General features: G+C 44.6%; 2 protein-coding genes across 2 annotated transcripts in view; both read left to right on the forward strand.

The window, feature by feature from the left end:
* Positions 1 to 9,470: 9,470 nt before the first annotated feature.
* The window catches only part of LOC118909819 (zinc finger protein 345-like), a 33,650-nt gene continuing 19,424 nt past the window's right edge, over positions 9,471 to 23,696 (forward strand). The window contains exons 1-2 of the mRNA XM_057496385.1: positions 9,471 to 9,911; positions 20,998 to 21,124. Of these exons, the coding sequence (XP_057352368.1) occupies positions 9,672 to 9,911; positions 20,998 to 21,124 (367 nt within the window). The 5' untranslated portion in view covers positions 9,471 to 9,671. The remainder of the gene's footprint in view (positions 9,912 to 20,997; positions 21,125 to 23,696) is intronic.
* Positions 9,837 to 23,696, forward strand: part of LOC118910019 (zinc finger protein 345-like) — a 59,556-nt gene continuing 45,696 nt past the window's right edge. Inside the window, exon 1 of the mRNA XM_057496389.1 lies at positions 9,837 to 9,962. The gene's annotated coding sequence lies outside the window, so the exon portion shown is untranslated. The remainder of the gene's footprint in view (positions 9,963 to 23,696) is intronic.

Below are 23,696 nucleotides of genomic sequence, written 5' to 3' on the forward strand. Positions count from 1 at the left end.
CTGGGGCTCCATGGCTTCCCTCCGCCAGCCCACCAGGCTTCCCTTCTCCAAGCTCTCTGCCAGGTGCTCACATTGCTCTCAGCTTGCAATCCTGGCTCCCTGCCTCCCTGCCCCCAGCCTGAGGAGGAGCTCTGTGGGCTTGTCCCTGGTGACTGGTGGATGCCAGGCCAATTATATACCAGGAACCAAGGGGAGGAGACAATGGGGGACTCCTCTCCTCCCCTTCCCAGGTCTGGTACCCCCGTGACTGACATAGATGTGCAGACCAGTTTATATACATGTACAGTGGGTGCTATTAAAGCCGGGCAGGAATCCTGGTCCGAAATTTCTATTTTCTCCACACTGCCCCATGACAAGCTGGATTTAATGAATTCAAGTATTGCTCAGTATTAGGATGGCAAGAGAAAGATGTGTTTGCCTTCACACCAGGAAGAAGCATGCAGTGACAACTGTCACAGGAATTATGGGTCAGTCTCATGTCTTGCTTTAAAGTATGGGGCCAAACACTTGGTCTTTCAATGACCAAAATGCATTTCTCTGACATATTTGGTCTTTGTCCCCGGTTCCTGAAAACGCTCCAGAACCACAGAGATGAAATGGGCGTCTTGTCATGTTCATGAAACTTTTGGTCCCCGACCAAGTGCAGGGGCTGGTCGCCAGGGGGCCAGCCCTGTGGCTAGAGGGTGAGAGCTCTCGCCCCTCCTGAACCCCTGGGAGGGGAGAGGGCAGGTTGAGCCACCCAGTGGCCAACAGCTTAGTCAGTGATGACTGTGTAAATGAAGTCCTCAGAAAAATGCATGAGACCCCATTTTGGCCGTTTTCCCCTTTTTCCCTACTCAGGGAGCTACCAGGCTTGGGGAACAAGGACACATCCACCAGGGAGCCGGGCCCCAAGCTCCCCAAGGACAGAAGCTCCTTTATCTGGGACCTCACCCTACGCATCTCTTCATCTGGCTATTAACCTGTATCCTTTCAGTGTCCTTGACTGAACTGGTACATGTGTTTTCCTGAGTTCTGTGAGCGCCTCTAGCAAGTGAATCAGACCTGAAGAGGAGCTAATGGGAACCTGTCATCTACAGCTCGTTGGGTCAGAAGCACAGGTAACTGCCTGGGGCCTGCGACCTGCATCTGGCATGTGGGGTGGAGGGAAGTCTTGTAGAAAAGAGCCCTTCACTTGGGGAATTAGGTGCCGTCTCTGGGCATAAAGTATGAGAATTGGGCTGGATTCTTGGGCATCCTTGGGTGTCAGGGAATTTCTTCCCTTTGTGCATGGGGGAACCTTGCACTCCGTCCCCTGAAACACACTGAAATCTGGTCTGGGATCCCTAAGGAGCTGGGCACGGAACTCTGTGTATATAGTTACATTCTTTTAGTCCTTTAGGGCCATGGCTTCACTGTTTCTCACTTGCGTTATTTCCAGCGTTAACTTGGGGCACCCCGTCCTCATCATTGTTCTTCTGTATGGAACAAGTACTTTCTTTGGCTGGCTTTTAGATTTTTCTCCTTAAAAATATTTTTTATTGTAATAGTGTAAACTGATCTTGTTTCTTATGCTTGTTGAAATTCTTAAATCTGTGGATTTTATACTTTACATTAGGTTCATAATGCTTTCTGCCTCTATTTCTTCAGATATATTTTAGTGTCCCCCTCACCCTGCTGTCTCTTTTATGGAATCCAGTTATCCATATAGTAGTTTTCCAATATTTCATTGCTGTTCTTTTTGTTATTGTGGATTATTTTGTCTCTGAGTTTTGTTTTACATAGTTTTTCTGCCGTGCTTTCAAGTGGCTAATTTTGTTGTCTTGCAGTGTCAAATTAGCCATTGATCTCATCTAGAGTACTCTTCATCTCAGGAATTGTGCTTTTCATCTCTAAAAGTTGAACTTGAGTGACACTCAGGCACCGTCACTGAACATACAGGTGAAGTAATAATTGCACTTCTGTGGAAAACTGAGGTCACTGAGTCACACACCCATATCATGGGGTCTGGTGCCTTCCTCCCACACAAACAGGGGCTCATGAATGTCACACTAGGCCCATCATCCTGGCAGCAGAAAGAATTCAGTATTTTTCTATTTCAATCTGAGACACAGATTATGCACAGGACTAAGCCATACCAGGGTCTGCATAAATGCTTCTGTCTAGGAAAGGGATTTTTCTGGGGCAGAAATTGGTTTGGTGACATTCCCCACTCAGGAAGGAACCATTCATGAGGTCTAGGCTGACCTTGTGGACAGAGACGGGAGGTCTGAGACGCTACACTGATTTCTAATCATGTCTAATGAATTTTGATATAATCCTCACTGATTACAACTACTGGCATTTGATCTGAGCATTAATGGAGTATGGTCTTTATGATCCTTAAGACTGTACTTCTAGTCTGTAGAAATCACAGAGAAATTTCCACGATTTTTACTGTAGTTACTTCAGTGAAAGTCGCATGCACAGGAGAGTGAGTATGTTGGCCCTCGCTGCATCGCTCAGCCCTGTATAAACAACAGCATCAAGTCACATTTGCTGAGCTATAATTGCTCCTCTGTTACTTAGGTTTGATGTGTTTGATGGAGGTGCTGATTATGTCCCTTCTGGAAATGCTCACAGTCTGATGATCAAGAAGGGACGATTGTCCTTCACACAGTCAGGGAAGGCGCCGTAACCTGAAGGGCGCAGGTAGCAGTCAGCTAAGGCCTTAGCAGTTTTCCGCCTCAAAAGTGCCTTCTGACATTTCCAATGGATTTACAATGACCTAATGTCATTTTCAGGTTCATCCTTGTGTTTCCCCTGTTTGAATGTATTCAGTGCACAAGATTTTATGTCTCAAGTTCCATTTTGCATACTTATTTTATAGTTTATTACATAAAGACTAATTTAGACAAAATACTCAAAAATATTTTGTTATGTTTGCTTATGGGGAAAAAATCCCATTTTATCTAATAATTTGCATAGTTGATATCAACAGAAAAATAAATGCTACTCATTTTGTTGCCATCCCCATATTGACTCAATACCTGTCACTCGGTTTCATGATGGGGAATTATTTAGTGCACCTGCATTTTATGAAGATTCTTGAATAGTCATTCATAAGTGATATTAGTCAAAAGACTAAATAATAAAACATAATTAGCACAATTAAGCAAAAGGTACAAGTTTAAAATATGACAACGTGTATTTGGATTATTTACAGAACACAAGATATGAGAAAACACAATAGTAAATAGCAGTGTCACTGCAACCAGGCTGCTTGGGTTCAGACCTGACTCTATTGTCATTTATTTGAACCTTTAAGCCTTTTCAGCATAATTCTACCTGGCTGTACTAGACAAAATGGATATCTATGCCGGGATTGCTCACCTGGCTTTAATACCACCCATTATAGACCGGAAAGAGACTATTTTCATATCGATGGGATGTTTACTGGGACCGAGCCCCTGGCCAGTCAACAAGGGTACCAGCCTTGGGGAGGGGCGGGGAGGAAACAGCCGCTCTCCCACCCTTCACCATCGAGGCTGCTCTCAGAACCCCTCCCTGGGCGGGGTGCCCGGAAGTGGAGAGCAGAGGGGCTGGGGGAGGGGGCGGCAGCGGGAGCCCCGCAGGCCTGGGCCGGTCGGGGGAAGGGTTGAGCCCCTGCTGGGAAGCAGCCGGGGGGGCGGCGCTGAGGGGCAGAGCCTGTAGGTGCCCTGGGGAACGTGTTGGGGCTCGCCGCCTGCACACGGCTGGGTGACCACTACGGGAATGAACATGGATGAGCCCCTTTAAAACCCCCAGCTGCTTGCCCTTGCCTTTAGTGGTCTCTGGGAATTCACAGGGAACGGGCCTGCGGTGGGGAACCCCCTTCTCCCGGAGCAACACCATAAAAGGAGAATAATGTTAACTCAGAGAGTTGTAAATATTAAGTATGTTATCAGTAAAGCATTAACAAGTGACCCAACCATTTTAAATTTTATGTAAAGAAATACATCACACTTGGAAAATCTCCTAATCTCTTAACAAAAGAAAAATACATATTAGAAACAAGCCTATCAGGAGAACTAATAGTACATGCAGATTTGTCAATTTAATTCTAACTGAAAATTGTAACCCACACACGTCTCCATGCAGAATCCATGCAAGTATAAATATTGAGCCCTGGAAACTACTGAAAGGCCTCTGTGAATTTGAATATTGCAATAATCTTCCTGGTCCGGAATATCACTGGGATTATGGATAATTTCTCGCTCACATCATTACATGTCCCTGTACTTCAGCGGAGGCGGGGCACGTCCTGCAGGTCTGGTTCTCAGGTACTAACTATAGCCAACTCCCTGGTCATTCTACCAAGAGGAGCCCCAGAGACCATGGCAGCTTTGGGTGAGATGTTTTCTCAGTGACTTTGGATGCAAACTTTTTTGTGTTCACAGAGTGTTCTGGGGCATGTCCGCTAACCACCTGTCCCTTGAGTGTCTTCCAGGCCATGAGCATCAGCCCCAGGGGCTCCGGGTGGGCAGAGCTTAGAGTGAAGGTCCTGAAGCCCACCGGCCCCTCCGCCACCCTGTGCCAGGGGCTCCACGTGCTGGGGGACCTCACAGTGCCTCTGCGTGTGATTTAAACTATGTTCATCTCTGTTTTACAACAAAGGCACATACCTACTGTGTGCAGTGTCCGTGTCTGCCCCTGATGTCCCGTGTTTGGGGCTCACGCTCTGGGCCGGCGGCTCCGTGGTTTCCCTCCAGCTCAGGCACCCGCAGCGGGTCCTGCACATTCATAGGAACGGGCTCCCCAAGAGCCCCCCTGAGACCAGAGCCGCCCGCACCGTCCTGGCCCTGCTGATGCCTTTCTATCTTTTTTCCCCTCTCCCCCACCATTCACACTTATTTTTCTCATTTTGCTAATCCACTTGGTGGCCAGTGAGCTCCTCTGCCTTCCTCAGGGCACGTTCCCCACTGTCAGCCCCTTTGTGCCCTTGAGTTGTGAGCCTGTGTGTCCAGGTGCTTCTGTGCTCGTGCTGGAAGAAATGCACGGTGCTCTCACCTCATCCGAAATTAGAAATTGTGTGTTTCTCACCGTGTCACACCCACCGTGATGCCCTCGTTCTCAGTGGGATCTTAACAATCGCAGGCCAGTCACACTGCAGATGCGGGCAGGGGGCAAAGCATGAAGAAACCATATTGAAATAACTCCCGTTACATAAACACATATCCACAGTAAAATTAAGCAGGCACTTTATATAATGGTTGTAGATCTTAATTTGTTAAATTTAAGATACTAGTATTTATAAACACATGTGTTTCATACTTTTCTCACAGTCAATGTCCCATGAGGAAAAACCATATTCTATGTTAGATCTTGCACTTGGTGGAAAATCTCATTTTCCCAGTGAATGTGAGTGGCAGGCAGAAAACATACAAACATCAGAAAGAAAAGTGGTTTTGGACACTGTCTGGCTTCGTTTCCTCAGGAAGTCTTAAACTTACTATTCGCATTGCTGAAGTCCATCCGTGTGGGGCTCATGCTCTGGGCCAGCAGCTCAGTGGTCTTCCTCCTGCACAGGCACCAGCAGAGCGTCCAGCACGTCCACAGGACAGGTGCCTGCCCCACATCCTCCCCGGGACGAGAGCTCCCAAACCGTCCTCGGCCCGTGAGCACCGCCCTGTGTTTACCGTGTTCTCCTCCATCATCCAAGTTTGTCCGGCTGTTTTGCATAATCCCCGCAGGTTGCTCACTACTTCTCTGCCTTAATTGCTGTGCTTCCCAACTACCCGTGCCTTTTCAAGTGTGTGTAAGATTTCCCATGTTTCTTGTGGAAGGAGTAACTGTACCCTTAATCACATCAAAAACAAAAATAAAAATGAGTACTGCCTGTTCTGCACGGTGCCGACTCACAGATGCGCTCAGCTACTGTCGTTCCCCCCAAATGCCGGGGAGGCATGTTGAACCCTCGGCCCTGCTCCTTTAATTTCCTGTTTATAACTTGATTAAAAAGACTCCCTAGCCATCTCCTCTCCTCCCCTATGACCCAGAAAGTCTCATCCTGAAACTCCCTAAGCCCCCCTCTGCTCTTCACACCAGGTTTTTATCAGCTCTCGGTGTGGGAAAGTTACAGTCCTGCAGCCGGTTCACGGGAGCATCGCTTTGGGAACTTTCTCTGGGAACCTCGGCTCAAGCTGTTGGTAAATATTCCTGCATGTGCGTCAGCTCTGAGTTTGATGACTAGTGAGGACACCTCATACCTTGCGTGGTCACCTGACACACGAGCCAGACGAAGCTGCTGAATCTTGCGAACTTTTTGAAGTTAAATCTCGGGAGTCGGCAGTGAGGTCCGGGGCTCTGCGTGGAAGCTCTCTGCCCCCTGTGGCGGGTCCAAGGCGTAGTTCTTTTTGTGATTTGCACCGTTTGTCCCCAGGGGTCCCCTCCTGCCCGTGCTTCCTCTGCTGCCCTAGTCCCGTCTCCCAACCTCTCTCGGGGCGATGAATCCCAGAATGATCCCCTTTCCACAATAACGGTCCCCCTTCCTCTGTCTGGGGTGGTGACAGCACGTTCACAGGGCAGGGTCTCACCTGCGTGGCCCGAGTGCAGAGCTGCCCACTCCATCCTTGTCGTGGTGAGCACCACTGTATGTTTCCATATCCTGTCCTTCATTTACACACTTCTTGGGCAGGGGTTGTAAATTAGTAAAAACGGGACAAGGCTTGTTTATGCAGCCTTCTCAGACTGAATTCCCTGCATCTGGTGCTAAGGGTGTCTGTCTTCCTCCAGGTGCACAGGAGACCTATTTCCTATTTTCCTGAGGACACAGGTGTGTCAGAGTGTCCTTCTTGTACTGGCCACTTCTTCAGTCTCTTTAATTCAGAGTAATCAACATGCCATGGTGACACATCTTGGGGATGTTGATCCTAGGTCCCCACAGCTGTTAAGAATAAAATAGTTTCTAAGATAATTGCACCAGAAAACTGTTTACATTAAGTTGCTGGTTAATTTAGGTAAAGGGAACTCAAACAGCATGGCAGTTTTTCTGCTTGGCAAAGTTAGGAAGACACACCTGTGACCAGCACAGAGACATGGAGAGCAGAAGCTCCATGTCGTCTCTTGCCGCAGCCTTACCCACACCCACCCGCCTCTATGGCTGTGTCCAGGGGCAGGGCCCCTCCTCCCCTGCATCCTCCCATCACTGAACAAAAAGAGGCGGTAAGAGGTTTGTTTGGCTGCTCCTCCCACATCTCAGTCATTATTGAGGCAAATGTTGCTGAAGCCCAAAAGCAGATATACGGGACCACAGAGCTGTTTGTTTTGGTGACTTAATTTGTCTTTGTCATTGAGCTCAGCCCATCCAGCACCCTGCTGTCTGTTCTGCAGATCCAGTAGTTGCTCAAGGTTTACAAAGGAAACATGCATGTACATGGTGAAATGACTGCCATGGTCAAGCTAATTAATGGGTCATCTCACATGGTTCAGATTTTTTTAATGATGATGTTACTGGACCGTTGGCCTCTTCCCCGTCTCCGACCCGCAGACAAAGGAGGCGACGCGATGAGATAACGAAGACCTGAGTGGGCCAGCCAGGGGACTCGAGGCACACCAGCTCAAGAGCGGTGCCGGAAAGGCACCTCTCATATTTATTGATCAGGCATCACGTTCCTGAGTGGGTTAACAAGTTTCTAGACACAATGATTAACATGCTTTACTCCAGGAATGTAATTGCCCCCAGGTCGCTGGGGCAAGTCGTCCCTGGCACCAGGCAATGAGGGGGTAGAGATAACAAGAAACAGATCTCACTTTAGATTTAGTGAGCTGCAGCATGCACCACAGATAACAAGGAAGGCAAACAATTCCCATAGAAACAGAATCATCTATGGATGGCAACTTACACTGGACAGTGGCCCACTTCCAAACCCAAATTTAGTTCCTTGACTCTGGAGATGCAAGATCAAGAGACAAGTATTGGTGCAAAGAAAGTCGGCTTTACTCAGGAAGCCGGCCACCGAGCTGACGGGGACCAGCCTCCCAGGAACACCTATGCAGCACTGTTCAGAGGGAGAACGTTTGGAAGGGGAACTTCATGGGAACAGGAGGGGCTACAGGCAGAACTGACAGTTAATCAGTGTCTGCACCAGCCTGAGGGCAGATTGCTGGCGTCTAGGAAACTGTGCTTCAAAACTGCCACTTTTCTGTGGTTTCCAGGCATCCTGGGTGGATTCCTGAAACTCAGAGATGTCTGATTAGTGTTTTGTAAGACCCCAGAAGAGAGCATGGAAGAGGTTTGACTTCTTAGCTTATTTTTAAATGAATTGAATTAAGGTTTGTTAGGGCCTTTAATACTGAGAACTCTTAAGATACACTGTCTGAAATGTCAAGTGTCCGATACACTCATTAACTAGTTACCATGCTGTACATTAGATCTCCAGAATTTATTCATCCTCCGTAAGTAACCTTTTCAACATTTGACCCACTTGTCTCCGTTTCCCCCACCCACAGCCAGTGGCACCCAGCACTCTAATCTTCATCTTTATGAGTTCAACTTTTTTAGACCCACACATGTGTGATTTCATACAGCATCAGCTTATATCACTGAGCATGTTCCATTCATCCTCATTGTCTCAAATGGAAGGATTTCCTTGTTTTTTAAGGCTGGGTTATGTACTATTGCACTTTCTTTATTCATTTGATAGGGAGCAGAATAAATGCCCCCAAGACATGTTACTTTACAGGTGGGTTGTTTTGAGCTGGTTCAGAAAACGTATTTTTACTTACTTGCCTTAGGGGTCAAGGGCAGACTGCCCCCTAATGTGCCACTTTGGGGTATTGATGTCTTTGTATTAAAGCTAACAGAGAAAAAGCAGGTGCAAGAAGAACTCTCTGACCCTCCTGTTCCCCTGAAACCAGGAAATAAATCTCCCACAGGAAATATACCCTCCCTGTACCAGGAGGGTAGAAGGATCCTGATCACCAGAGACAGAAATTCAGAGCTGAGAAGTCTTCTTAAACCTATCTTATTACTTGTTTACTAATGTACTACACCACACCAAATGCCGATTAGAATTGCTTACTAATCTAAGCTCCCAAATTTCTTTGCCATGTCAATCTCTCTCAGATTTATTGTGCCTTTTTCTAAGATGTATATAAGCTGCCTGCGTGGGTCATTTCCTTGGGATTCAGTTTCATTATTGGGCCTCAATGTGTGTAATTAAACATTGGCTTTTTATCTCCTCTTAATTTGTCTCGTGTCAGTTTGACTCTTAAAACAGCTCAAAGAAACTTGCAAGGTAGAGGAAAAACTTCCTCCCCTACACTGCCTAAAATCATTTAGAGAGGGGGGCCTGCAGCAGGAAGTGACCTCATAGCAGAGATAGGTTCAGGGAAGTACTCAGTTTGCCTGGGTCTCTCCCATATCATCGGATGTTTCTGTGTTAATAAGCATCTGTTTTCTTTTCTCCTGTTAATCGCCCGCTTATGTAAGAGGAGGAGAAGACAGGGAAGGTCCGAGTAGGAGGGGTACCCAGGACGGAACAAAGGTTCAAGAGGTTAGGAATTGGTGAGGGTGTCAACACAGGATGCAAAGGGTTAAAAGCAAAGGAGTCGGAGAGTCCAGCTGACACCGACACACCTTGGTTGCCTGGGGTTTAACGCCCGGGCGGGCAGTGTCAGACCCCCTAGGGTCACCGCTACACACCCCGGACCCTGGACAGCGCCGGTCACTGATGGACCTGAGCCTCCCCGGCGCCCCGCCCTCCCTTAAACCTCAGGGGGCGGAGCCCCAGGCCGCTTCCGTGGCCGCTGGTGCGCGGAGAGACGCCGGCCCTGCTGCGCCTGCGCGGCTGCTACGTCCCGCGGGGAGGGCGGGTCCCGCTTCTGCTTCCGGGCGGCGGGAGGCGCGTGTCCCGCAGTGGGGGCGGTGCGGCCGTGGGGCCTCTTCCCGGGGCTCCCCTTCCGCGCGCCCGGTGAGCTCGTTTGTCCCCGCGGGCCCCCGCCGGGTGCCGAGCCTGTGCGCAGTCCCAGCCCCCTGCGGGGCGGAGCCGGTGCCCACGGTCCCTGAGCCCCGCGTCCCCGCGTCCGTTCTGAGAGCCGGGGGAGGCCCTGCCGCCGGCTGTCCGCGCATCTTCTCCGGGGCCGTGAGCCGTCTCCGCACAGCGCCCGGTGGGGGAGGAGCCCGAGCAGCCCGAGGCCGAGGCGGAGATGGCGGCCGCCCAGGTGAGGGTGCGTCCGGCCGGGGCTGGGCCCGCGTTTCCCCCTGAGCTGTTCTGCGTTTAGAACTGGCGCTCGGTTCCTTCTCTGCTTCTGCCGTCCTGTCTTCCATGTGTGCTCATTTGATTTGAAACCTCTTTAAAAAATGGATCTCAGGCTTAGCTGTGTAGGGACTGAGGGTCGGCCACCGCAAGATGTGCCATTGGGACATGCAGATAATTTCAGTTGCAAAACCATCAGGCACAAAAGACGCAGGAAGAATCTTTGACCTCCCACCCCAGAACTGGGTGAAAGGAATTTAGCTAGAGTGTTAGGAGGAAAATAGGTATGAGCGGGTGGAAAAAGAATAAAGTCAGGAAAGCCCACTGAAAAAGATCCAAAGTTAATGAGTTAATCACTTAAAGCTAAAAAACGAGGAGTAACCTCTTTAAAAAATGCAACTCAAGCTTAGCTGTGTAGGGACCAAGGGTCGGTCACCGCAATATGAGCCATTGGGACATGCAGATTATTTTCAGTTGCAAAAGCATCAGGGCACAAAGGTCTCGGGAAGAATCTTTGACCTCCACCGAACAACTTTGTGAAAAGAATTTAGCTAGAGGCATTACTCCTGGAGGAGAGATGACACCGTAGATGGCTGTACGTAGTGTAACCTGGGAGGGACGTGGGTGAGTCTGATGATGAGCCCGATAATCTGGTTAAAACCTCATTGCTGCCGTTTACTGCCTGTGTGAAAAAATTTTTTCTTAATATATTCTTCGTATATTTGTGCGTCTTCTTGCATTAATATATGAAAAGCACTTAGATTGATGTGTTTTAATAGTAAATGTTTACCAGGTATTGTTTCCGTTCTTGGTATTATGTTACAATCTGAAATTGCCAGAAAACTGTTTCAAAGTGTTCCCAGGATTCTTTCCCTGGAGTTACTAAAAAATGTACCAGCGGCCCAGGGCTAAGGTGTTGATATAAATGCACACTCAGGTTCCAGCCCAGAGCTCCTGAATTAACAGCTGCTTGTTAATAAGATCTCCAGTTTCCCGTAGTGAAATTCTAACTCACATTGGAATGTGAGTACATTTCTAACTCACCAAAACTTTCCCTATTGTACACAAGTAAATCTGTAGGCTCTAAACACAGCACTCAAAACTGCGTGTGCCTGTGTTGATACCTGTAATGTGTAACTGATCTTGAGGAGACACAGGTTTGCCGTGTGTCTGTGGGTCATAGGTCATATTCCCTGAAATGCATCCATACACTCAGGGCATTTTACTGTGCTGAGAATGGTCTTATGGGATAAAGCTGGGGATTGATCTCTGTCAGACCCATTTCTCCTAACATTTTTTAACCTTAGGAAAGATTATGACCTCTGCTGATGGCCACTTAGTAACTTATTTATTTCAGGGACTGCTCACCTTGAAGGCTGTGATCATAGAATTTTCTCAGGAGGCGTGGGAATGCCTGGACCTTGCTCAGCAGAAATTGCAACCAGGGCTTATTGCTCAAACTTCTGGGAAAAAAAATAGATTTTGAGGTCTGTGGTCATCATTCTGTGCTTCTGAATTAAATTGCACTGGCTTCTCTTACAATTAAAAGTAGAGGAAATTCTGCATCTTAGAATTTACCCTCATCCTTTTATTTGTGTTCTTCCCCCTGTGGACCCTGTTCTGTTCCTACTTCTGGTCATGGGTGGGGTGTCAGTATTTGCTTATGTTTACTTTCCTGCAAAATATCTCCCATCTGTTCGGTTTGAATTGTGCAGATGAGTCAAATTTAAGTGAAGCTGGGTTGTGTAAATCAGCCTACTGAACTACTGTAAAATATTGGTAGCATGTTCTTCCCTCTTGAATCTCTCTGAAAACCCTGCTCAGGAGATTTAGGTGTCTGCTGGTTAGAGTAGGCGGTTAGTAAGATATGAGTGGCTGAAAGGAAGGGAGACATGGAAGTGGTATTCTTTCTAGGTGGATTTATACCCGCCCTTTGCCTAAAGGGAAAAAGAAGACACATTCGGGAAATCCCCAAGCAGATGACACCAGTACTTCGGTGAGAATGACTTTTGCCAGTCAGGTGATAGTTAGAATTCCACCGCCCGTCCATGGCTTTTCTTGTCTCCATTGTGAGTCAGCCTGCACAGAGCTGGAGCAGTGAGCTGATCTGAACCTGCTAACCCGGCCCTCCCACTTCCTGTAAAACCCAGTGTTCAGATAAGCGGGGCTGGGCCTGGCGCCCCCCCCTGCTGGAGGTTCTGGGAGGGGCCGTGAGACCCGCCTGCTGCGCTCCCGCCCCTCCGCTCAGCGCTCACTGTCCTCACTTTGTGGCAGGGTCGCCACAACTGTCCTCACACGGGTCACTTTGAGAAGTGTCTGCCTCCAGGGTCATGGAGAAAGCGTCACAAACCTTCCAGAGGGCCCCAGGAGAAGCTCCCTAGAAGCTTGTGATGGCTGTTAATTTCTTTGTAATTACCAACCGAAAAAGGCTCTCAGAAGGTGTTCCCCCCAAGCCCGCGCTCCCTTAGCTGCTGTAGGGGAAGGGGCGTTGCAGCCCCGGGGGGGGCGGTGAGGTCACAGGATCCCGGAGGCCTGTCTCTGCATTCGCCCTGGGCGCCTGCCCTTCCCAGGAGCTGGGCGTCAGCAGGGAGGAGGGGCTGTTTTGTATTTCTGCTGGAGAGGCGGGTCTGTGATGAGAACAGGGCTGTCAGGAGTCTGGGTCAGTGATCCTGTTGGAAAAAAGTGATGCTCCCGGGTGAGAACTCAGTCCATTACCAAAGCCACACAGGAAGGAGGAATAATTGCAGAGGTGTGAGCTGAGGTAATAAAAAGGCAGATGGGGTCCCACACCTCACACCCATTGAGATGGCTCCTAATGTGATTTCATGTCATTGACACTGACAGTTTGGTGTTTAATCAATGTGATCATGAAACCGGATTTTTAAGGTCTCAGGAAGGACTGGTTCTGAAATGAATCTGCTTGTCCAACTACCTTACAGGAATTACAAACTAAATTTTAGGATTCCTGACTTTTTTCTTACAATGTGTGTGTGTTTGTGACAAAGAGGAGGATGAGTCTATTTGGATCATATAGTCCTGTGCAGAATCAGTGCATTTGAGTTACAACTGCCAGACTAGAAAAGTTTTCTCTAACTCTGGGCATGTGATGCAATTAATTGTGACATACTAATTGTGGTCATACTGAAAATATGTCTGGCCTGTAGATTTGGGTCTGTTTTCCCTCCTGAAGTGAGGGAAACAGCATGTGTGGAAAAGGTAGCTTTCTAGCTGAGTTTCACAGAATAGCTGTCAGAATTGAATCGATCTTGTGGGTTTAAAAGTAGTCTAATATCAATTCAGAAAAATCTGCAGATTATCAAATAAACAAGATTTCATGCTCTGGAGATATAATCTGCATATGTTAGTTACATTTTAATATCTTTTATAAACCATGCATTACTGCTGTTTTCTTATAATTGGATTCAGATAATGATTGACTATTGTTGTTCTGCCCACAGTATCACAGCGGCCGTGTGACCTGTGGGCCTCAGGCAGCTAATCTGCCATTATGGTCAGATGTTCACGTCTGTCCACTTGGCTCTGGGGCTCTGTGCCAGATCCTCCTGTTAGTAATTTCCCAGTTATCTTTCAGGATATTGGGTGATTTGCTGAGAGATGTTCACGAACCACCTCATTTATCTAGAAACTCCTTTGTCTTCTAGGTTTCCTATTGCTTGTAGTTTGCTCTGTACAGTGCAGGGCGTCTCCTGTGCCCCCGGAGGCTCTGGGCTGTGCAGATGGAGGGTTCCGTCAGGCAGCCTGGGCTGTGGGTTTGCCTTTCATTCCCCACTCCCGCCACAGACCTGCTGCTCCTTAGAACATTTTGCATCTTCAGAAAGATAAAGCAAGAACGAAATAATTACTATATATCTTAGTGTGTTATAATTCTAAAATGTAACTCAGCACCTGCAATAAATGTAGCAGAAAATTTCAAGGAAATAGAAGACTCCGAAACAATAGTTTTTATTTTAGTTTTTATCATGTGTTTGGATTTCCATAGTGTATTTAAAAAACAGAAAAAGCGTCATCTAGAAATGATTAATGGCTAATGCAATTGAAAATAAAATTTTCAACTGTAAATTTTAACGTGTGTAGTTACATTTAACATACAGATGTGTGTGTAAAATGTAGAAGTTACTAGATCAAGTCTGTGTTTTTTTTTTGTTTCTGCTACTCTCCTCAGTTTATGAAATGCTGTGAGCCTCCTTTCAGGTTGTCTACAATGCTGATCTGTGTATTCTTGTTGAATAAACTCTAGGTTAGATCACCTAGGTTAAAGCCCAGACTCTACCCTTTACAGGATGTTTACCAAAATATTCACATAAATGAGAAAAAGTAATATTAAAAAGAATATGGAGGTGTGAGAGGAGAGACAGAAACCGCCTCCGAAAACCATGTATAATATGAAAATATAGCAAATAAATAAAATTCTGAAAGCAACAGGAAAGTAGGCTGCGGCAGACTGTCTACACCTGGGGAAACGAGCAGACCTCAAGGAAAAGGGTAAAGTATCCAAGCCATGATCGGGAGGGACCAAAGCCCTTCCCCCACCCAAGCTTGCCGGAGGGAGGAAGAGAAATGGAGTGTGGAGGGGGTGGAGGCCTAGGACTGCTGAACACCCAGCCCTGGAGATTTGCTCAGGGAGCATGAAACTACATTGCATGGTGCTCTGGAGACTAGTGGGGTTGGAAAGCTAAGGCAGGCAGAATTCTTGGTGATTCTGAGATTTCAGCTGTTTGTGGAGGACAGGGATTCACATCCGGCTGCTCTGGGACAAAAGAAAGGCAGGCACTCTGAGAGACTTCCTAACAGCGAGAGAGCTGCTAAAGGGGCATGGATGGCACAGAGCTTGCTGCTCAGAAAAAAGGACAGGTGGAAAAAATTGTTCAGGTGCACTCTGCCCAGCACGTTGGGAAGTGTCAGGAGCTGCAGGCGCTCCATCCTCCTGGCTGGCAGCATATCTGTGAGGCTCCCAACCATGATATGCAGCCTGCTGCGCCTTCCAGCCAGCACCAGCTCGCAAACAGGCTGCCCCTGCCATTGCTCCAGGCCAGCCAGAGGGCCCCGCCTATGGCAGCTATAAGTGCAAAGTATACAGGCTTCTCTCTGTGCTCGTCCCACTGGCCCTGGCAGTGGGGACAGACCCTGCAGCCGGTAAACAGGAAAGAACTTTTCCCCTCCGTAGACACCAGTGCCGATCACCTGTGGCCACCATCATCACTCCAGGGGCTGAGCAGCTCCAGAGAATAGAGGTCCTGGGCACTAGAAGGTGCAACCTACAAATATGAAACGTCAAAGGAACCTGGTTGAAACCCAAATACCAGAAAGAGGGCCAAGGGAAACTGAACTCATCAATCTTCCTGAAAGAGATTTGAAAATGAAAATCATAAACATGCTTATGGTGCTACAGAAACATACTCAAGAGCACAGGAAAGAATTCAGGAATGAGAGACAAATGTTCAAGAATACAATATCTGAAATGAAACATACAGTGGAGGAATTTAAAAGCAAATTAGATGAAGTAGAGGAGACAGTAAATGAAATAGAAATTAGGGAACAGAAATACAAAGACGCCGAGACACAGAAAAAAAGGATCTCTAGGAATGAAAGAATACTGAGAAAATTGTGTGACCCATCCAAATGGAACAATATTCACATTATAGGGGGTATCAGAAGAAGAAAAGGAGAGAAACAGGGGTAGAAAGTGTCTTTGAGGAGGTAATTACTGAAACCTTCCCCAGTTTGGGGAAGGAGATAGCCTCTCAGGCCATGGAAGTACACAGATCTCGCAACACAAGGGACCCAAGGAAGAAAATACCGATACATAATAATTAAAATGCCAAAGATCAAGGATAAGGACAGAGTATTAAAAATAGCCAGGGAGAGAAAAAAGATCACATACAAAGGAAAACCCATCAGGCTATCATCAGACTTCTCAACAAAAAACATGACAGGACAGAAGGGAGGGGCATGATATATTTAACGCAGTGAAACAGCAGGGCCTTCAACCAAAAATACTCTACCCAGCAAGGTTATCATTTAAATTTGAAGCAGGGATTAAACAATTTCCAGATAAGCAAAAGCTGAGAGAATTTACCTCTTGCAAATAATCTCTGCAGTGTATTTTGGAGGGACTGCTATAGATGGCTAAGGCTAAATCACTGTCACCAGAGGAAATAAAACCACAGTAGACCAATTAATTGCTGAGCAGATGCAAAATCATATCAACTACCCCCAAAGTCAGTCAAGGCATAGACAGTACAGAATACAATACCTAATATATAAACAATGGAGGAGGAAGAAAAGGGGGAAAAAAAGAACCTTTAGATTGTGTTTGTCATGGCATACAAAGTGAGTTAAACTAGACTTTCGATAGTAAGAAAGTTATCCTTGGCCCTTTTGTAACCACGAATTTAAAGCCTACATTGGCAATAAGTACATACCTATCGATAATCACCCTAAATGTAAATGGACTGAACGCACCAATCAAAAGACACAGAGTCACTGAATGGATAAAAAACAAGACCCGTCTATATGCTGCCTACAAGAAACTCACTTCAAACCTGAAGACATACACAGACTAAAAGTGAAGGGATGGAAAAATATATTTCATGCAAGTAATAGGGAGAAGAATCAGGAGTTGCAGTACTTGTATTAGACAAAATAGACTTCAAAACAAAGAAAGTAGCAAGAGACAAGGTCATTGCATAATGATAAAGGGTTCAGTCCAACAAGAGGATATAACTATTGTAAATATGCACCCAAGACAAGGGCACCTACATATGTGAAACAAATACTAAAAAAAGGGTGAAATGGAATGCAATGCATTCATTTTAGGCGACTTCAACACACCACTCACTCCAAAGGACAGATAACCAGACAGAAAATAGGAGACAGAAGCACTGAACAACACATTAGAACAGATGGACCTAACAGACATCTACAGAACTCTCCACCCAAAAGCAGCAGGGTACACATAATTCTCAAATGCACATGGAACATTTTCAAGAATAGATCATATACTAGGCCACAAAAAGATCCTCAGTAAATTCAAAAACATTGAAATTGTACCAACCAACTTCTCAGACCACAAAGATATGAGACTAGAAATAAATTATTCAAAGAAAAGAAAAAAGCCCACAAACACATGGAGGCTTAATGAGATGCTACTAAATAATCAATGGATCAGTGACCAAATAAAAACAGAGATCAAGCAATATATGGAGATAAATCACAACAATAACTCAACACAGCAAAATCTGTGGGGTGCAGCCAAGGCTGTGCTAAGGGGGAAGTTTACTGCCTGTAATACAGGCTTACCTCAGGAAAGAAGAACAATCCTACATGAACAGTCTGAACTCACACTTAATGAAACTAGAAAAAGAAGAACAAATGAGGCCCAAAGTCAGTACAAGGAGGGACATAATAAAGATTAGAGCAGAAATAAATAAAATCGAAGAATAAAACAATAGAAAGAATAAATGAATGCAGGAGCCGGTTCTTTGAGAAAATAAACAAAATAGATAAACCCCTAACCTGACTTACTAAGAAAAAAAGAGTCTACACACATAAACAGAATTGGAAATGAGAAAGGGAAATCACTAAAGACACCAAAGAAATACAAAGAATTATTAGAGAATGCTGTGAAAAGTTATATTCTAACTAAGTGAATAACCTAGAAGACATGGACAACTTTCTAGAAAAATACAACTTTCCAAGGCTGACCCAGGAAGAAACAGAAAATGTGAACAGATCAGTTACCAGCAACAAAATTAAATGGGTAATAAAAAACTACCTAAGAACAAAATGCCTGGACCAGATGGCTTCACTGATGGTCTTTATCAAACATTTGGTGAAGACCTAATACCCATCCTCCTTAAAGTTTTCTAAAATATAAAAGAGGAATACTCCCAAACTCATTCTATGAGACCAGTATCACTCTACTACAAAACCAGACAAAGATACCACAAGAAAAAATTACAGACCAATATTCCCGATGAACCATAGATGCAAAAATACTCAACAAAATATTAGCAAACAATTCAAAAATACATCAAAAAGTTGATCCATTATGATCAAGTAGGATTTATTCCAGTGATGCAAGGATGGTATACTATTCGAAAATCCATCAACATCATCCACCACATCAACAAAAAGATGGACAAAAACCACATGATCATCTCCATAGATGCTGAAAAAGTATTCAACAACATTCAACATCCATTCATGATAAATACTCTTAACAAAATGGGTACAGAGGGCAAGTACCTCAACAAAATAAAGGCCATATATGACAAATCCACAGCGAGCATTATACTGAAAGCTTTTCCTTTAAGATCGGGAACAAGACAAGGATGCCCAGTCTCCCAGTTTTATTCAACATAGTTCTGGGGGTCCTAGCCTTGTCAATCAGAAAACACAAAGAAATAAAAGGCGTCCAGATTGGTAAGGAAGAAGTTAAACTCACTGTTTTCAGGTGACATGATATTGTACATTAAAAACCCTAAAGAATCCACCCCAAAACTATTAGAACTAATATTTGAATTCAGCAAAGCTGCAGGATACAGAATTAATACACAGAAATCTGTGGCATTCCTATATACTACTGATGAACTAGGAGAAAGAGAAATCAGGAAAACAGTTCCATTCACGATTGCAACAAAAAGAATAAAATTTCTAGGAATAAACCTAACCAAGGAAGTGAAAGACCTATACCCTGAAAACTACAAGATGCTCATGAGAGAAATTAAAGAAGACAACAATAAATGGGCATACATCCCATGCTCATGGATAGGAAGTATAGTATTGTCAAAATGGCCATCCTGCCTAAAGCAATGTACAGATTCAATGCAATCCCAATCGAAATACCAAGGGCATTTTTCAGTGAACTAGAGGAAATAGTTCTCAAATTCATATGGAACCACAGAAGACCCCATAGCCAAAGCAATCCTGAGAAGGAAGTGTAAAGCTGGAGGGATTACACTCCCTGCCTTCAAGCACTACTACAAAACCACAGTAATCAAGACAGTTTGGTACTGACAGAAGAACAGACTCATACATCAAAGGAACAGAATAGAGAGCCCAGATATAAATGCAAGATATATGGTCAATTAATATACGATAAACTAGCCATGGATATACAATGGGGAAATGACAGCCTCTTCAACAACTGGTGTTGGCAAAACTGGACAGCTACATGCAGGAGAATGAAACTAGATTATTGTCTAACCCCATATACAAAAGTAAACTCAAAATGGATCAAAGACCTAAACGTAAGACATGATACCGTAAAACTCTTAGAAGAAAACATAGGCAAAAATCTCTTGAATATAAATATGAGCAACTTTTTACTGAACTCATCTCCTCAGGCAAGGGAAACAAAATAAAAAATGAACAAATGGGACTACATCAAGCTAAAAGCTTCTGTACAGCAAAGGATACTATCAGCATAACAGAAAGGCATCCTACAGTATGGGAGGATATATTTGTAAATGACATATCTGACAAGGGGTTAACATCCAAAATATATAAAGAACTCACATGCCCCAAAACCCAAAAAGCAAATAACCCGATTAAAAAATGGGCAGAGGGTATGAACAGACAGTTCTCCAAAGAAGAAATTCAGATGGCCAACAGACACATGAAAAGATGCTCCACATCACTAATCATCAGGAAAATGCAAATTAAAACCACAATGAGATATCACCTCGCACCAGTTAGGGTGGTCAACATCAAAAATACTAGGAACAACAAATGCTGGCAAGGATGCAGAGAATAGGGAACCCTCTTATACTGCTTGTGGTAATATAAATTAGTTCAACCGTTGTGGAACGGAATATGGAGGTTCCTTAAAAAACTAAAAATAGAAATACCTTTTCATTCAGGAATTCCACTGCTAGGAATTTACCCAAAGAAAGAAAGATCTCAGATTCAAAAAGATTATGCACCCCTATGTTTATTGCAGCACTATTTACGATAGCCAAGATATGGAAGCAACCTAAGTGTCCATCAGTAGATGAATGGATAAATTAGAGGTGGTACATATACACAATGAAGTAGTATTCAGCCATAAGAAGAAAACAAGTCCTACCATTTGCAACAACATGGACGGAGCTAGAGGGTATTATGCTCAGTGACATAAGCCAGGCGGAGAAAGACAAGCACCGAATGATTTCACTCATATGTGGAGTATAACAATGAAGCAAAACTGAAGGAACAGAACAGCAGCAGAATCACAGACTCCAAGAAGCGACTAGCAGTTACCAAAGGGGAGGGATGGGGAGCGGGGGGAGAAGGGGATTGGGGGGTATTATGATTAGTACACATAGTGTCAGGGAATCATGGGGAAGACAGTGTAGCACAGAGAAGGCAAATAGGGACTCTGTGGCATCTTACTACACTGATGGACAGTGACTGTGATGGGGTAAGGGAGGGACTTGGTAATATAGGTGAATGTAGTGACCACAATGTTTTTCATGTGAAACCTTCATAAGAGTGTGTATCAATGATACCTTAATAAAAATATATACATATGTGCCTGTATTGATTCCTCGGTTATGTATTTCATCTCCCATACAATCAAAGTGTCTGTAGTGGTTTTGTGGATTTACCTCATCCTCTTTCCTCAGCATTCAGGGAATGTATACAGAGCAGTGCTTGGGTTGAAAGCGATGCAGTCACTCCCCCAGGTCCTGACCAGTTCCCTAGCTTTCTCTCTTTATTTTGGATCAGATTATGACCTGTGTTCCTAGCCAGTTGGTAACTTTGGTTGTTTTCCTTTTTTTTTTTTTCAACATTTCAGGGACTGTTGACCTTCGGGGACGTGGCAGTCAGGTTCTCGCAGGACGAGTGGGAATGCCTGGCGCCTGCCCAGCGGGCCTTGTACAGGAGCGTGATGCAGGAGAACTACAGGAACCTGGTCTCTGTGGGTGAGGATAAGGCTTCATTCCAGAACACAGAATCAATCCTCAAAATTTTTGTTTTCTTAGTTTGCAGAATGTCTCCTGGAAGCTTCTGCTTTGTAGGACATTATGTCAGATCCATGATTTTAAGGGAAAAATCAGGCATTTGTTGGTGTAGAAACAGTCTTCCTCATTTTGTGTTTTGACTTTAACCTCCCCTGTCTGCAGCGATGTGCATCCTTCACCCTAGGTTTGTGGTACTTCTAGAATTTCCGTGGCATAGAATAGGGTAGATTCCATCTTCAATTCTGAAATCTCCACTGTGGACTGAGAAAAGCAGACAAAACTGAAAAAAGAAAAGCCTTTATTTCGGGTCTTAAGACTTGCAATTTGGGGAGCACAGATAGAGCAGCAATGAGAAAGGGTGTCTTAGCTGTGCAGGGAAGCGGGGACTAGTTATGAGAAAGAGTAGATGGGGGTTAGGGGGGCAATTTCATGACCTGGATGGAGGAAGACAAGGAGAAAAAGAATTATCTACTGGCACTAACAGCCTGAGCTGCTTCCTTGACAGTTTGTGGACTAATTTCCTGGTGCGCCAAGTGAAAGCAGGCCTGCTGTTCCCTCCTTAACTGCCCATCTCTGTAAAATGCATCCTGACAGTTTGTTATTTTGTCTTTGTAGTGCCTGTTTGGGTGACCCTTGCCCTGTTAATTTTATGAGTAGTAACTTGTAAAAAGTCTTTTTCTGGCCCATTTCAAAGGGTCCTGTTGAACATTATGTTCCTGGAAATTAATTCTTCTTACACTTGGGAGTTGGTACAGTTTTAATATCCCCCTTCCTCCTCCCTGTCACCCCCTGCTCCTCCTGGCAGCTACCCGTCTGTTCTGTTTCTTCAGGTTTTTATTTTTTTAATCTCATATACATGAGAGCATGTCATATTTGTACCTCTCTGGCTTACTCTGCTTAGCATGAAGATCTCAAGATTCATCTATGTGGTTGCAAATGGCTGACTTCTTCCTTGATGACTAAATAGGATCCCATTGTATGTGTGCATGTGTGTGTGGAGATAATCTCATTTCATGTATCTATTGATGGGCACTTGAATTTTTAACATGTCTTGGTTAGTTTAAAACAACACTGTAGTGAAAATGGGGACCCATACATTTATTTGCAATCCTGATTTCATTACCTTCAGATACACACCCAGAAGTGGAATTGCTGGCTTGCACGGCTGTTCTGCTTTTAGTTTCTGAAGAGTCCTCATAACATTTCTAGCGTGACTATAACTTTTTACGTTTTTGAAACACTGTATGGGTTCCCTTCTTCCTTTTTATTTTCTTTTCATCCTTACTAGTCCATCTACCTCTCTTTGATAGGAGCCATTCAGTTAGATAGGAAGAGATATTTTACAGTGGTTTGGATGGGCATTTCCCTGATGAGCAGCGCTGTTGAACATCTTTCCATGCATTCATCGGTCATTCAAAATCTCTCTTGGAAAAAGGACTTTTTGAGCTTTTGCCCCCTTATGACTAAGATTTTTTTTGCTGTTGACTGATGTGAAATCCTGTATTTTGGATATTAACCCGTTATCAGGTATGTGGTCTGCCAGTATTTTTCAAATGCCATAGGTTGCCTATTCATTTTATTGACTGTTTCCTTAGCTGTTGGGTAGCTACAGTTTGATGTGGTCCTTCTTGTCTATTTTTAGTTAAATAGCTTGTGCTTTCAGTGGCATATCTGAAAAGTTATTGCCAAGACCACTATCAAAAATTTTTCTCCAAATATTTTCTTCCAGGACTTTTAAGGTTACCCATCTTAAATTTAAGTCTTCAGTACATCTGAACATAAATTTTTTGTAAGTAGGGTAAGATAGGGCTCCATTTGCATTCTTTTGCATGTGAACATCCAGTTTTCCCAGTGGCATTTATTGAAGATATTTTTTCTTCATTGAGTATTTTTCGTCCCTTGCCAAATATTAGTTGACTGTCTGCGCACAGGCTTATATTTGGGCTTTCAATTAGGTTCCATCAGTGTGTGCGTGTTTTCCAGTTTTCATGAGATAATTGACATACATCACTGTATTTGTTGAAGGTGTACAGCAGGATGGTTTTATTGATAAATATTTATTCATTTATTAATTTTCTTACTGATAAATATTGTGAAATGATTAGCACATGTTCAGCTAACATCCATTTTTAATAGATACAATAAAAAGAAAAGAATAAAGAAAACAGTGTTCCTCCTGTGGTGAGCACTCTCCACTTCCTCGCATACTCTCCTGTCCATCGTTCAGCAGTGTGAGCTGTAGGCCTCACGTTGTACGTTTCATCCCTGGTACTCATTTATCTTATGACTGGACGTGTGTAACTTCTGGCCACCTTCCCCAGTTTCCTCTGCCACTGTCCTTTGTCTCGTCACCACAAGTCTGTTCTCTTTTTCTGTGAGTTTGTTTTTTTACTTCCACTGAAAAGTGAGATCGTATATTATTAGTGTTTGTCTGACATAGTTCACTTAGTATAATGGCTTCAAGGTCCATCCACATTATTGCAAATGCTAGGATTTCCTTTTTTAAAAAACCAGTTTAGTATTCTATTGTATA

The sequence above is a fragment of the Manis pentadactyla genome, assembly GCF_030020395.1.
Source record: "Manis pentadactyla isolate mManPen7 chromosome 15 unlocalized genomic scaffold, mManPen7.hap1 SUPER_15_unloc_1, whole genome shotgun sequence".
In the NCBI taxonomy this organism is placed as follows: Eukaryota; Metazoa; Chordata; class Mammalia; order Pholidota; family Manidae; genus Manis; species Manis pentadactyla.